This window comes from Euprymna scolopes, chromosome 18 (assembly GCF_053919585.1).
Source record: "Euprymna scolopes isolate OS-2025 chromosome 18, ASM5391958v1, whole genome shotgun sequence".
NCBI classification, from domain to species: domain Eukaryota; kingdom Metazoa; phylum Mollusca; class Cephalopoda; order Sepiida; family Sepiolidae; genus Euprymna; species Euprymna scolopes.
Window position 1 is genome coordinate 6,885,844 of NC_136499.1, and position 14,980 is coordinate 6,900,823.

Below are 14,980 nucleotides of genomic sequence, written 5' to 3' on the forward strand. Positions count from 1 at the left end.
AGTGATCCCCATTTTTTTTTTTTTTAAGTAATTTCTCCATATTATGAAAACTATTTCCCTGCGACACTCTTAAAGTATATATTCAGCGTCCTCGAAAATTTATAAAAGTCGTTATTGTAAAGGCTTTTTTTTTTTTTTTTTTTTTTTGGTTGGAGGGATTGGAAAGATTCTAGACATTGACCTAAAAATTGTAGCAAGGTCGAGTTCACATGATTGGATACCTCCCCTCTGAGGGAGCACTCTGACTGTGTGAAATGATCAGACTTATTTCACTGTTAGAAGCATCTTATGCCACCGTCAATAAACTAATCCCTCCTTCAAAATGAAGACGTAATCCCTGGGAGTATGGTGTTCTGTGATCGAACAAAGAACTATTTCCCACATTGATAGCGGTTCTGATTTTCTTACCCCTTTCCCATCGTAACAAAATCCTTATTTACTTGACTCCCCACGAGAGCAGAGTTGGAAAAAATTCAGTACGCAAAATTAAGACGCCGGAAGTGGACTCTGTTTAACCTAAATATGGAATGGAAGTCACTAAACATGGAACGAAATACGAAAGCATATGTTTTATCATGAAACAATAAAAAATAATAAAGTTTTATTTTTCACATTTCTATAAATATGTTTTTTTTAATATTCAAAATATATTCATGTGGAAATATTTCATTTCAAAACAGTAATACATTATTTATGACAAAATTCCATTTATTAATTTGAAGAAAATTTTTTATATAAATGTTTAAAAGTGTTTATTGATGACACATATGAGAAATTCTACAATTATAAGCAGGCCCGTCATTGGCTGACTGTCCACTCACTGTCTTTGTTTAGACCAATCAAATTAGTGGAGATTTTAAGCGCTGAGCGTTGGGCCTGGCGGGATTTTGGTTGCTTTTTACCTTTCCAGTCAGTTCCAGACAAGCAGCCGTGGAGGAAAGATGGAACTCAACTCTTTTATCAGAGGCTGTTGGACGCCTCTACCCTTCGTCTCCTTGAAACTTTATTTTAAAGCCTAAATGATTAGGCTAAGTTATTAAGGTCAGAAATTTTGACCTGTCTTTAATGACAATTCCTTCAAATGAACTATTAATTATGAACTTCTGTAATATCGACTTTAGTCGAGAATTTAAGCTTTCATCAGAAGGCATCATACCAAACCCCTTCAAACGGCTGTACTTAATCCGATCTTCGAACAGTGCTGACTGCTGAACCCATATTCCAGTTCCTGCTGAAGATAAAGGTTTATTACCTTTCGAGGTGTTACCAGCTCTATTCAGAGGCAAATTAGGCATTTCTTTTTTTTGATTTATTTTTTTAACGAAAACGAATAAAATTTGTGTCGAATTTTTGAGGTATGCTTTGTTGTAACTTAATTTTTTTGCCACAGATAATTTCTTATACACAAGAAATGTTAATACAAAGCTTTCATGCATTATTTATGTCAAAATTCTGTGATAAAACTTGTAAAAAACGTACATATGTTATTTTAAAAAAAAAACACAATTATAGAAATATAAACTCTCATTTTTTTCTATTTCGTGATAACAAGTGTTAAAAAATATTTATAAAAATGTAAAAAAAAAAAAAATGAAAGTTTATTATTTGTTATTGTTTCATGATAGCACAAGAAGTTTTAAAACTAAAATAATCTTTGGAAAATAATTATTTCCATATGGTTTCGTATTTCGTTTCATGTTTAGTGACTTCCATTTCATATTTAGGTAAACAGTCCACTTCCGGCGTCTTAACTTTGCGTACTGAATTTTTGGACATTAACCACCTAAGGTTGGTTTTTAATGTGGGGAAATCTAGTACCCCAAAAGAGGCACTCTAAATCGGGACAAAAATAAATTTTATCTCAGTTTAGAAGGATTTCTCCTTCACCGACCGAGGACAGAAATGATGAAGTGTGGTATCAAAACAGATACTACACTTTGCTCCGAACCAAAAATCAAATGAATGGAGAGACATGGGATCAGTTTATAGTTGAGAATTCAGCGCCCCTTTTCCCAATCAAAAACGATGGGGTTCTCTCGATGGTTGAAAAGAGAGAGAGAAAAAAGGACTTATGAAGAATACGGACCGTGCTGAAATAATTTATTTTTTTAAACTATTCTCTACTTTCACCTAACAATTTTAACAAACAAAAGATATCATAAAAATTGAATTTAATTTGAAAAGCCTACCTAAAACAAATAGCACGGTCTGTATTCTACATAATTACCGAAAAAGGTTGCCCACGTAGGTTCCATCGGCATTCTCTGGTGGTGGGACGCGTGTCAGCAATAAACCAATACCTCCTTTCAAATGAGAGGGTAATGCTTGGGAGGATGATCTCCTGGTTGCACGGCGGCCCGGCCAACGTAGGTCGTGACCATACACTCCTCTGATCTAGAGACCTTAAAGTTTGCTCGTGGGGATATAATGTTAAATGAAGATAAAAAAAAAACCCACAGAAGTTTTTCAATCGCTTACACACACACACACACACACACACACACAAGATCACAGAAGCATACTTAGTAGGTTATTTTCATCTCCCTTCCCTACGCCCCTCCCTCGTTTTTTTTTCATCGTAAAGCAAGTGCGCGTGTGAATAAAGCGATCTTTTTTCTTTCCTTCTTCTTCCCCCCAGTGCGAGCCGACGCTTTGCCTAGTAAAGTAACCGCAAAACGCCTCGTCCTTTAAAAAACAAAAACAACAAAAAATACCTTCTTTACCCGGGATTTTTTTCTCTTTTTTACTATTATTTACCTTTTATTCTAGTGTTTAAAAGAAGAACAGAAAAAGGACGGTGTTTACGTTACGCAGTTGTTGTGGCTTGCCTCTTTTACCGCGATTATTATTATTATTATTATTGTTGAAGTTGTGAAAAAAAAAGTTTCGTACATTTTTTTTTTTTTAATCAAAGTTTTTAAAACTTTTGAGATCTACTACTTCATGGCTGTAATAGTATTTATTAAGCGAACACAATATTAAGTTTAGAAACAACTGAAACAAATACATGGATCGCTTAAAAAAGTTAACACACACGCACACAAAATATTTAAAAAAAAAAGAAAAAGTTCGAAATTCATACATCATCCACGTGGAATTAATTCTATTTTCCTAAAGTAAACCTGGTCGTTTGTTCTGTAAAAATACGGAAGTTAAACGACCGTAATGTTTTGTCAAATGTGTGACTATTTTGGAATACCATTTGGATCTTGCGATTTGCAAATTGAAACTACAACCTGAACTGTTGTGATTTGCGCCGACCATACACTGGCTGGCGATGAGAGATCGATTTTCAGATTTCAGGTTGTAGTGTTTATTTTTATTTATTTATTTTTTTAATTTTCAATTGCAATAGTTGGTTATTTAAACGGCAAAAATCCGAAATACCCCTCTCCCTTTCAAGCAAACCCAATTTCATTCACACGGATTAAAACAAACAAAAAGTGCACGTTTACCCGCACTGTACTAATACCTCTTCTCAGCCCCCCCCCCCTTTATTTTATCGATTTGAGAGGGGGGAAAACGGAAATATCACCACGACCCTTGATAAATAATTCCCTCCCAATTTTTCCCCCCACTTTTTTTTTTTTTTTCACATTGAAAGTTGTTACTCAAAAAAATCTTAAATGAGGATTTCAAAACAACCACCAACTTTGGGGTCTGTATCTCATCGTGGAAATACCTACACCAACACTCGATTCTACCAACTTCGACCCATTTTAAGGATTCTTTTCAATCTGGCTTCCTTACAATCTGGATTTAACTCCCCAAAACATGAAACGTGACATGTTTTGCAGAAAGAAAAAACATAAAGGTACGTATTTATTTGGAACTTATGTATGGGTGGGTGGGATCAACCATGACTCCATCTATGAAATATTTTTGTGCTTGTAAAGATCAATCCCCATGGCTCGATAAAATCTAGAGCGCTTATTGTACCCGTACTGCGCTGTTTCTTAATAGTACTTTCAAGTTTTATAATATTTTTATTTATTTATTTTTTTTTTTTTGTGAAAATGTACTGGAGGACCAGAACCACCCGAAGACTTAGCTTTAAGAAGTTGATTCCGGGGAAGTTGAAAATAAGAAAATGCCTTTCGGAATAAACCTCACTCCAACCTCTCCATGTTAAGAACGGCTTTCGGAATAAACGCCCTTTGCAGGTTAAACAACCAGTGCATATTGACCGTCTTTGGGTGGTCCTCTCCAGTGCACTTTCACCATATTTTTTTTTTTTTTTTTTTTTTTTTTTAGTAAATCGTTAGGTGAAAGTAAAGAATAATTACAAAACACCCCCATGTTAAGAATAGCTTTCTAAATATTATTTCAGCACGGTACAACAAGTGCATAAGTACAAAATCTGGCAATGAGTTATAGTCGAAAAGGACGATCAACACAAAAAGAAATTGGGTTCCTGAAACCGGGGAAGACAACCTCTGGTTTATTTACATTTTTTTGTATTGTATTTTTGATAATTATAATGAATAGACACCCAGAGAATATCAGCACTTACGCAGTCAGTCACGAGTATCGACAAAGAATCCGAAATTACTTCTAGAAATGGTCGAACCAATTTGATTTGCAAACCGCGAAAATTACGAGACTAACAATATGAAAAATCGTGTTAGAGTTAAGTAGTTGTATAGTTTACGGAGGGGTTACTTATGCAGACTATGGACTTTAAGAAATCCATTCTAAATATGGAGAGAGGACTTTTTCTTTTTTTCTTTTTTTTAATTTCGTACTTTCACCTAACAATTTAATAACGAAAATATTTATCTTGAAAATCATATCCAAAAAAATTCTTTCCAACTCCAGAAAACCCTTTACAATGATAACTTGTAAAGTTTTCGGGGGTGCTGAAAACGAATATAACATTTAAAAGTGGCATAGAGAAATAGTTTTCATGATATGAAAAAATCACTTTTTTTAAAACGTGGGGATAATTTTTCTATATAAATTTAACGTAAAATGAGCGTCCACTTTCTGGCCACCAAATTATAATTAAAAAAAAAAAAAAAAAAAAATTTTCTGAACTGCCTGAAAATTTTTTTGGTAAGTTTTTCTTACTTTCCACCTTAACAATCATCTTTAAAATGGCGACTAAAAGTTTTCGGGTATGCTGAAAATGAATATCACATTAAAATTTGCCGCAAACAAATAGTTTTCCGTATATTAAGTAATGTAATTATTTTTTATATGTACTGGCCATTTTTTTACGCGCAAGCGCGCATATTTTTACAATCCCCACTTTTTTCCTCATATCACGAAAACCTATTTCTCTGTGCCAGTTTAAAATGCTATATTCGTTTTCAGCGCCTCCGAAATCAATAAGTCGTCATTGTAAAGATTGTTTTTTTTTGTTTTTTTTTTTTTTTTGGGGGGGGGGGGGTTAAAGAACCTTAAGACTGACTAAAATAGCCTTATCCGTATGCTACAAAAGGGTATTCCGGCATATTCCTCGAGACATTTCATTGTTGCATTATCTCCCATATTTTCTAGACGGTGATAGATGATTTGGTGTCTCCGACGAAACATCTTACATATATTTTCTTTTTATTAACATTTTATTTGAAGATAAATGGAACAATGTGAGCAATTATTTTAATAAATGTGTCATATTTACTTTTTATGTAAAACTTTCTTTTTACAGAAAAGTATCTTTCTTACACCAAACTACTACTAATATAATAATAATTCGTCTAATAACGTGATAAATTTCTTCAGTTAAAATCTGTTACATATTTCGTCGGAGACACCAAATCATTTATCACCGTCTAAAAAACGGGGGAAATAATGCAGGGGTCTGTATTACTGTGCACATAAATTCGAAAAAGTTGTCAAAAAACAAATATATAACAAATAAATGTTATCAAAGGCAAGATAAGTTACTTTTCTACCAAACTGGATATATTTTTTCGTGTTTTTATTCAATACAACACGTTTATTCAGCTCGAAAAGCATACAGTGCTTACCGATGTATTGGAAAATTCAAAATGGCGCCCGACTCTCTCTTTAGCACGGTAAGTTCGGGAAAAGGTGTTATAAATAATAAACTAGACAAAATACTGTTAGAAACTCACTCAATATATATTACCGTGACATCATTTGACATATATTCGGTGGCTTTTAATAGTATTTTGTCTAGTTCATAATTTATAACACCTTTTCACAAACTTACCATGTCAAAGAGAGAGTCGGGCGCCATTTTGAAGTTTCCAATACATCGGTAAACACTGCAACTGCACGTTTTTCGAGCTGAATAAACGTGTTACATTGAATAAAAACAAAAAATATATCCAGTTTGGTAGAAAAGTAACTTATCTTGCCTTTGATAACATTTATTTGTTATATATTTGTTTTTTGATAACTTTTTCGAATCTATCTACAGTAATACAAACCCCTTAGCCCTTCAAAACAAATGCTGAATAAGGTTTGAAAAGTTTTTAAATCGTAAACTACTTTGGCCGGCATAAGCATTGGTACTCATTAGACATACGATAATTTAAAATTAATTTCCTAGTAATATATATACATTCCAGGCGGTTTTGCATAAGTAGTCACCGATGTAAGGGAAATAACTCAAAGATTTTTTTTTTTTTTTCGGAAGGGAATTTGGACGTTAAAACAAAAGCAATTACATTTTTATGAGAATATTACGATAAATATTATTTAATTTAATACTATTTTAAAAATGCATCATGTTATGAAATTAAAAAATGTTTTTTATTTAGAATCAAATCTATTTTTTAAAAGGTTTTTCTTTCATGCTGATTTGTTTTACAATAAAACGGAAGTCTTGTTTCGTAACCGGACTTTTTGTTTCAATCGAGGTTTTCATCTGACACCGATATGGCCAGATGTAACGTAGCAATAGCATTCCGTTACGCCATTTCTTTTTTTTTCTGTCAAACATATAACATTTAACTTTTTTTAACTGCAAATCTAATTTCCGTTGGTTTTAGCGTCTCAGATTCTCCCCTGAAAAAATGTTGCGCCACGGTCAAACGCAAAACCGCTGTGCCACAGCGCCGACAGCGGTTTTGCGTTTGACCGCGGCGGAGCGGAGCCGGCGCTGTCTGTGGTTTGTTGTTGAACTACGAAATTTAAGGAATGGTTCGATGCCGACAGTAAAAAAAAAAAAAAAAAAAATGCACCATAGACAATAAAAAAAAAGCCAATAAACAAATATTTAATAGGTATAGGTCACGATCCGCATCCTATGTTTCCAAAGCCATCTGGCAGAAGTGACGTCCGACAAATTTTTAGCTACGGATGACCAAAACTATAGAATGTACTTTTTTTTTTTTTTTTTACAGTCTTTATTTGAACTTAATGGACTGTTTTTCTTTTTATATTCATCCCCCCCCCCCCCCATTAATACGTTTATGAACTGTGTTATTCTTTTTATAAAACAAAAATAGAACTTTTATAATGAAATATGTTATGGAGTATGGACTGTTTTCCAAACATCAGGTGTTGATAATTTTCATAAATTATAAAGTATAAAAATACAACTTTTATCATAAAAGTTAGGTAAACGTCGATATCGAAAAGTTTTTGTTGTTGTTGTTTCAATTACATTACAAACTTTATTTGAACTTTTTTACAAACTTCTTCATACATAAAAGATAGACTTTATAGATATTTTTTTAATTCATTTAACGAAAAGTTTGTTCTTCGACATTTCTCATGAATTTTAATCAAATAAAAAAACCGTATCCAATACATGATATTCCCCAAATAATTGTCTTTGATTCGCCGCCGACTATTAAAGGTTGCTTAATGCTTTGCTTCACTAGTCCCCCTCCCCCTCATGGGTCTGAATTTAACTTTACAAAAACTCCAGCTGCCTTCCACACGATTTGTGTGAATACTAGGGTCATTTGGATCAACAAAGTTATATCGGTGGTTTGGTTTACCACAGCAACAGCATGGTTCGGCAAATATCTCGAAAAGAAAAAACACCTCGTTCTTTTTGTTGTTGTTGTTGTTGTTTTAATAAAACTAACTTTAATTTTAAAATTGCGATATCGACGTTTACCTAACTTTTATCATGAAAGTTGTATTATACTTTATAATTTATAAAACTTACCAACATCTGATGTTTGAAAAAAACTTCATAATATATATTTTATTATAAAAGTTCTATTTATGTTTGATAAAAAAAATAAACAGTTCATAAACTCGAAAAATTCGGGGGAAAACAGTTCATAAATATATAAAAAGAAAAACAGTCCATTTAGTTCAAATAAAGACTGTTTGAATAAACTTCTTTTTTTTTATATTTTCATAAAAAAGGGTATATTCTGTACAGTTGTGATCATCCGTAGCTAAAAATTTGTGGGACGTCACTTCCGCCAGATGGCTTTGTAAACATAGGATGCGGATCGTGACCTATACCATTTAATAAATAAATGTTACCAAAGGCAAAATAAGTTACTTTTCTATTTGGATAAGTTTTTTTATGATAGTCGATAGATCGATTTTTTAAAATGTCGTTTTAGGAAAACAATAGTACTTACTTTATTGTAATGTCGAAAATAGTAATATATCCAAAAATTAAGAAGGTTCATCAAGTAGAAAATTGGGGGGAAATTGCATTTTATCTAGATGTGAACCCATTGAAGAGTGCGAATACAGGGGACATACGTATCTTTTTCAACAATTTCATGGCGAACTTTCTTTTTTTTTAAGACCATAGCGATGTAATATGGCCTTTTTTTTTTTTTTTACGAAAAACACAATAGCAATTGTTCTACTGGATGAATTTTCGTAATTTTTAGATATACTATTTTCTACATAACAAGGAAGTACGTAATATTGTTTTTGCTTTAAGCGACATATTTAAAAAATCGATCTGTCGACTTTCTTCACAAGCATTTATTTGTGTGTGTTTAACTTATTTTAAATCGTTTTAGTTTGAAACACAACTAGTGTCATGGATACATTGAGTTATGAGTTTTTATTAGTATTTTTTTCCGATGTTTTAACAATTATCGAGGCCAGATGATCGTCTATTGTCAGCCGATTTTCCTTTTTCTAACTTGAGACTCAAAACTACTTGTTTCAAAGGAAATAAACGCTTTAAAATAAGTTAAAACAAAATGTCCATGTAGGTAGAGTAATTTACCTACAAATGGTAGGTAGAGCTGGTAATATTTATTTATATATTTGTTTTTTATCACTTTTTCGCTTCGACTCCATTTTGTGAAAATTATGATTCTTGTAGCATAACACATTTCAAACGTTTTCTTCCGACTACATGCGTAATACTTATTTTTAATTTGAAATGTTTTCTCATTTGATTAAAAAAAATACATAACCATTTTCATCGCCTATACACATTTTTTGGTTGACGTGTACAGAGGCAACCCCTATATATATTTTTTCCCCCAATTTTTTTTCAGTGGATTATTATTTATCGATTGGAAACCAATCTACCAGATTATCAGGTTGGTGGGAGGTGCAAAAACTTCAATGTTTAAAGGGAGGGCTCAGTTTCTAATACAACGTTGTAGTAAAACGATCCCCCATTTTGGAACCAGTTTGGAACTTGGCAACCTTGTTCATCCGTTCTTTTCAAAAAATAAGTATAAAGTATAGTTCTTGGCACTTGATGACGCGTGTGGACCCTCCTGCGCAAACATTAGTTTATTTAGCCATGAAAAACTTTTTCAGGCCAAAAAAAAAAAAAACGTAAAAAAGCCAAAGAAAATGCTAAATTGATTTTAAACTTCAAATTGTTACACGTACTTACTGGTGCTAGTGCACTTACTGATCCGCGCTATTTCTTAAAAATAGTATTTCCAAGTTTAATTAATGTTTGGTAAAATCCATTGAGTGCGTACGGTGGTTATATGAGAAAATAAAGCTGTGTACGCATTATAAATGTTTCTTTTCTGTGTCTTATGGTGTATACATTAGTACATTAGGGGTCATTTCGAGTTAAAAGTTTATTTACTGCACTCATCTGGACTAGAGAAAAATCATGATTTAAATGTGTATGTCTCGTGTAAATAACTAACGATGAATATCTAATATGACCGACCAGACGAGTGATCAAGAAATGAAATAAAATAACAAATTTTGAATGAAATAAAAAATCAATTTAGAATGAAATAAAAAATCAATTTAGAATGAAATAAAAAATCAATTTAGAATGAAATGAAATAAAAATAAATTTGAAATAAAATAAAAAATAAATTTGAAATGAAGTGAAATAAAAATAAATTTAAATGAAATAAAAATAATTTAAAATGAAATGAAATAAAAAATAAATTTGAAGTGAAATAAAAAATAAATTTGAAATGAAGTAAAATAAAAAATAAATTTGAAATGAAGTAAAATAAAAAATAAATTTGAAATGAAGTAAAATAAAAAATAAATTTGAAATGAAGTGAAATAAAAATAAATTTGAAATGAAGTAAAATAAAAAATAAATTTGAAATGAAGTAAAATAAAAAATAAATTTGAAATGAAGTAAAATAAAAAATAAATTTGAAATGAAGTAAAATAAAAAATAAATTTGAAATGAAGTGAAATAAAAAATAAATTTGAAATGAAGTAAAATAAAAATAAATTTGAAATGAAGTAAAATAAAAATAAATTTGAAATGAAGTAAAATAAAAATAAATTTGAAATGAAGTAAAATAAAAATAAATTTGAAATGAAGTAAAATAAAAATAAATTTGAAATGAAGTAAAATAAAAATAAATTTGAAATGAAGTAAAATAAAAATAAATTTGAAATGAAGTAAAATAAAAATTTGAAATGAAGTAAAATAAAAATAAATTTGAAATGAAGTAAAATAAAAAATTTGAAATGAAGTGAAATAAAAAATAAATTTGAAGTGAAATAAAAAATAAATTTGAAGTGAAATAAAAAATAAATTTGAAATGAAGTAAAATAAAAAATAAATTTGAAATGAAGTGAAATAAAAAATAAATTTGAAATGAAGTAAAATAAAAATAAATTTGAAATGAAGTGAAATAAAAAATAAATTTGAAATGAAGTAAAATAAAAAATAAATTTGAAATGAAGTAAAATAAAAAATAAATTTGAAATGAAGTGAAATAAAAAATAAATTTGAAATGAAGTAAAATAAAAAATTTGAAATGAAGTGAAATAAAAAATAAATTTGAAATGAAGTAAAATAAAAAATTTGAAATGAAGTGAAATAAAAAATAAATTTGAAATGAAGTGAAATAAAAATAAATTTGAAATGAAGTAAAATAAAAAATAAATTTGAAATGAAGTAAAATAAAAAATAAATTTGAAATGAAGTGAAATAAAAAATAAATTTGAAATGAAGTAAAATAAAAAATAAATTTGAAATGAAGTGAAATAAAAAATAAATTTGAAATGAAGTAAAATAAAAAATTTGAAATGAAGTGAAATAAAAAATAAATTTGAAATGAAGTAAAATAAAAAATAAATTTGAAATGAAGTGAAATAAAAAATAAATTTGAAATGAAGTAAAATAAAAAATTTGAAATGAAGTGAAATAAAAAATAAATTTGAAATGAAGTGAAATAAAAAATAAATTTGAAATGAAGTAAAATAAAAAATAAATTTGAAATGAAGTGAAATAAAAAATAAATTTGAAATGAAGTAAAATAAAAAATAAATTTGAAATGAAGTAAAATAAAAAATAAATTTGAAATGAATTAAAATAAAAAATAAATTTGAAATGAAGTAAAATAAAAAATAAATTTGAAATGAAGTAAAATAAAAATAAATTTGAAATGAAGTGAAATAAAAAAAATAAATTTGAAATGAATTAAAATAAAAAATAAATTTGAAATGAAGTAAAACAAAAAATAAATTTGAAATGAAGTAAAACAAAAAATAAATTTGAAATGAAGTAAAATAAAAAATAAATTTGAAATGAATTAAAATAAAAATAAATTTGAAATGAAGTGAAATAAAAAATAAATTTGAAGTGAAATAAAAAATAAATTTGAAGTGAAATAAAAAATAAATTTGAAATGAAGTGAAATAAAAAATAAATTTGAAGTGAAATAAAAAATAAATTTGAAATGAAGTGAAATAAAAAATAAATTTGAAATGAAGTGAAATAAAAAATAAATTTGAAATGAAGTGAAATAAAAAATAAATTTGAAATGAAGTAAAATAAAAAATAAATTTGAAATGAAGTGAAATAAAAAATAAATTTGAAATGAAGTAAAATAAAAATAAATTTGAAATGAAGTGAAATAAAAAATAAATTTGAAATGAAGTAAAATAAAAAATAAATTTGAAATGAAGTGAAATAAAAAATAAATTTGAAATGAAGTAAAATAAAAAATAAATTTGAAATGAAGTGAAATAAAAAATAAATTTGAAATGAAGTAAAATAAAAAATTTTAAATGAAGTGAAATAAAAAATAAATTTGAAATGAAGTAAAATAAAAAATTTGAAATGAAGTGAAATAAAAAATAAATTTGAAATGAAGTGAAATAAAAATAAATTTGAAATGAAGTAAAATAAAAAATAAATTTGAAATGAAGTAAAATAAAAAATAAATTTGAAATGAAGTGAAATAAAAAATAAATTTGAAATGAAGTAAAATAAAAAATAAATTTGAAATGAAGTGAAATAAAAAATAAATTTGAAATGAAGTAAAATAAAAAATTTGAAATGAAGTGAAATAAAAAATAAATTTGAAATGAAGTAAAATAAAAAATAAATTTGAAATGAAGTAAAATAAAAAATTTGAAATGAAGTGAAATAAAAAATAAATTTGAAATGAAGTGAAATAAAAAATAAATTTGAAATGAAGTAAAATAAAAAATAAATTTGAAATGAAGTGAAATAAAAAATAAATTTGAAATGAAGTAAAATAAAAAATAAATTTGAAATGAAGTAAAATAAAAAATAAATTTGAAATGAAGTAAAATAAAAAATAAATTTGAAATGAAGTAAAATAAAAAATAAATTTGAAATGAAGTAAAATAAAAAATAAATTTGAAATGAAGTAAAACAAAAAATAAATTTGAAATGAAGTAAAACAAAAAATAAATTTGAAATGAAGTAAAACAAAAAATAAATTTGAAATGAAGTAAAACAAAAAATAAATTTGAAATGAAGTAAAATAAAAAATAAATTTGAAATGAATTAAAATAAAAATAAATTTGAAATGAAGTGAAATAAAAAATAAATTTGAAGTGAAATAAAAAATAAATTTGAAGTGAAATAAAAAATAAATTTGAAGTGAAATAAAAAATAAATTTGAAATGAAGTGAAATAAAAAATAAATTTGAAGTGAAATAAAAAATAAATTTGAAATGAAGTGAAATAAAAAATAAATTTGAAGTGAAATAAAAAATAAATTTGAAGTGAAATAAAAAATAAATTTGAAGTGAAATAAAAAATAAATTTGAAATGAAGTAAAATAAAAAATAAATTTGAAATGAAGTAAAATAAAAAATAAATTTGAAATGAAGTTAAATAAAAAATAAATTTGAAGTGAAATAAAAAATAAATTTGAAGTGAAATAAAAAAATAAATTTGAAATGAAGTGAAATAAAAAATAAATTTGAAATGAAGTAAAATAAAAAATAAATTTGAAATGAAGTAAAACAAAAAATAAATTTGAAATGAAGTAAAATAAAAAATAAATTTGAAATGAAGTAAAATAAAAAATAAATTTGAAATGAAGTAAAATAAAAAATAAATTTGAAATGAAGTAAAATAAAAAATAAATTTGAAATGAATTAAAATAAAAAATAAATTTGAAATGAAGTAAAATAAAAAATAAATTTGAAATGAAGTAAAATAAAATAAAAACACAATATACAAGCATGAATGTAATTTACTCCAAGAAAAAAAAAAGGTTAAAACAGAAAAAAACCTTCGATTAATTTGAGTTTAAAATCAATTTAGCATTTTCTTTGACTTTAAAAAAAAAATTCTTTTGGTCTGAAAACGTTTTTCATGGCTAAATAGACCGATGTTTTTGCACGGTCCACACTCATCAAGTACCTAGTTCTTTTTTCTTTTCTCTCCACAATTCTACATTTTTTACAAGTTCTGATGATGCAGAAGAATAAGCCACTCGTAGTCTGCAGCAAGCAGTGTTAAAAAAAAAAAATCACATACTTTGGATAAAATAGCAAAATGTCAAAATGCGCTAGACTTGCCGGTAATTTTTTAGGTACTCGTGCAGCGTGCACTTATTGATCCGTGCTGAAATAATAACGTTATTATTTAGAAAGCCATTCTTAACATGGGGACGGGAGGGTGTTATGTACCTATTTTGTACTTTCACCTAACAATTGAATAAAAGCAGGTATCGTAAAACTTGAATTAAACTTGAAAATACTATTTAAAAAAAAAATAGCGCGGAACAGTAAGTGCACTAGCACCGATTTTTAGTTACTTTTCACCTGAACAATCACTTTTAAAACGATGACTTTTATAGGTTTGCCGGTATACTGAAAACGAATATCGTATTTAAATTTTCCGAGTAGTTTTCCGGATATTAAGTAATGTATTTCCTTATGTTATTACTGCTGGGTGGCCATTGTTATACGCGCAAGCAAGCGCCAATAAATATGTTTGCGCTTGCGCATTAAACAATGGCGGCAAATGTGTACTTCAGCGCCGTAAATTATTTGACAGACAAAAATTTATAAAAATATCTATTTTATATAAAACACATTATTTGACCCTAAGGCTGAAATAAAACCCGAAAAAATTTAATTTTAATTTTTATTTTTTCAACATTTTTTACTAGATATACAATAACGAAGGCCGCCATCTTGTTTTGAAATTTTGGCCTTTGTAAGGATTGCCAGATTGGCCTTTTTGAGGCCAAATTTGACCTTTTTTTACGCTTTTGCGTGGACCATGGTTCAAAAAAAAAAAATTCCCTGCTTATATGAAAGCTAAGTCTGTTGTCGACAATAATCCGCAGAAAAAAATAAAATAAAACGTGTAAAGGAATTATGTCAGATGGGAAAAGCTTATTCAGAT

At 27.5% G+C, this 14,980-nt stretch overlaps 1 protein-coding gene across 5 annotated transcripts in view; it reads left to right on the forward strand.

The window, feature by feature from the left end:
• The window catches only part of LOC145297490 (tyrosine-protein kinase fyna-like), a 504,206-nt gene that overhangs the window by 313,418 nt on the left and 175,808 nt on the right, over positions 1 to 14,980 (forward strand). Inside the window, exon 1 of one of the 5 annotated variants that reach the window (XM_080143378.1) lies at positions 2,576 to 3,814. The exons of 3 other annotated variants lie outside the window; for them this stretch is intronic. In XM_080143378.1, coding sequence (XP_079999504.1) covers positions 3,775 to 3,814 — 40 coding nt within the window. In that variant the 5' untranslated portion in view covers positions 2,576 to 3,774. Of the gene's footprint in view, positions 1 to 2,575; positions 3,815 to 14,980 lie in introns of those variants that run through there. One more of the 5 variants, XM_080143379.1, reaches the window with a different exon arrangement.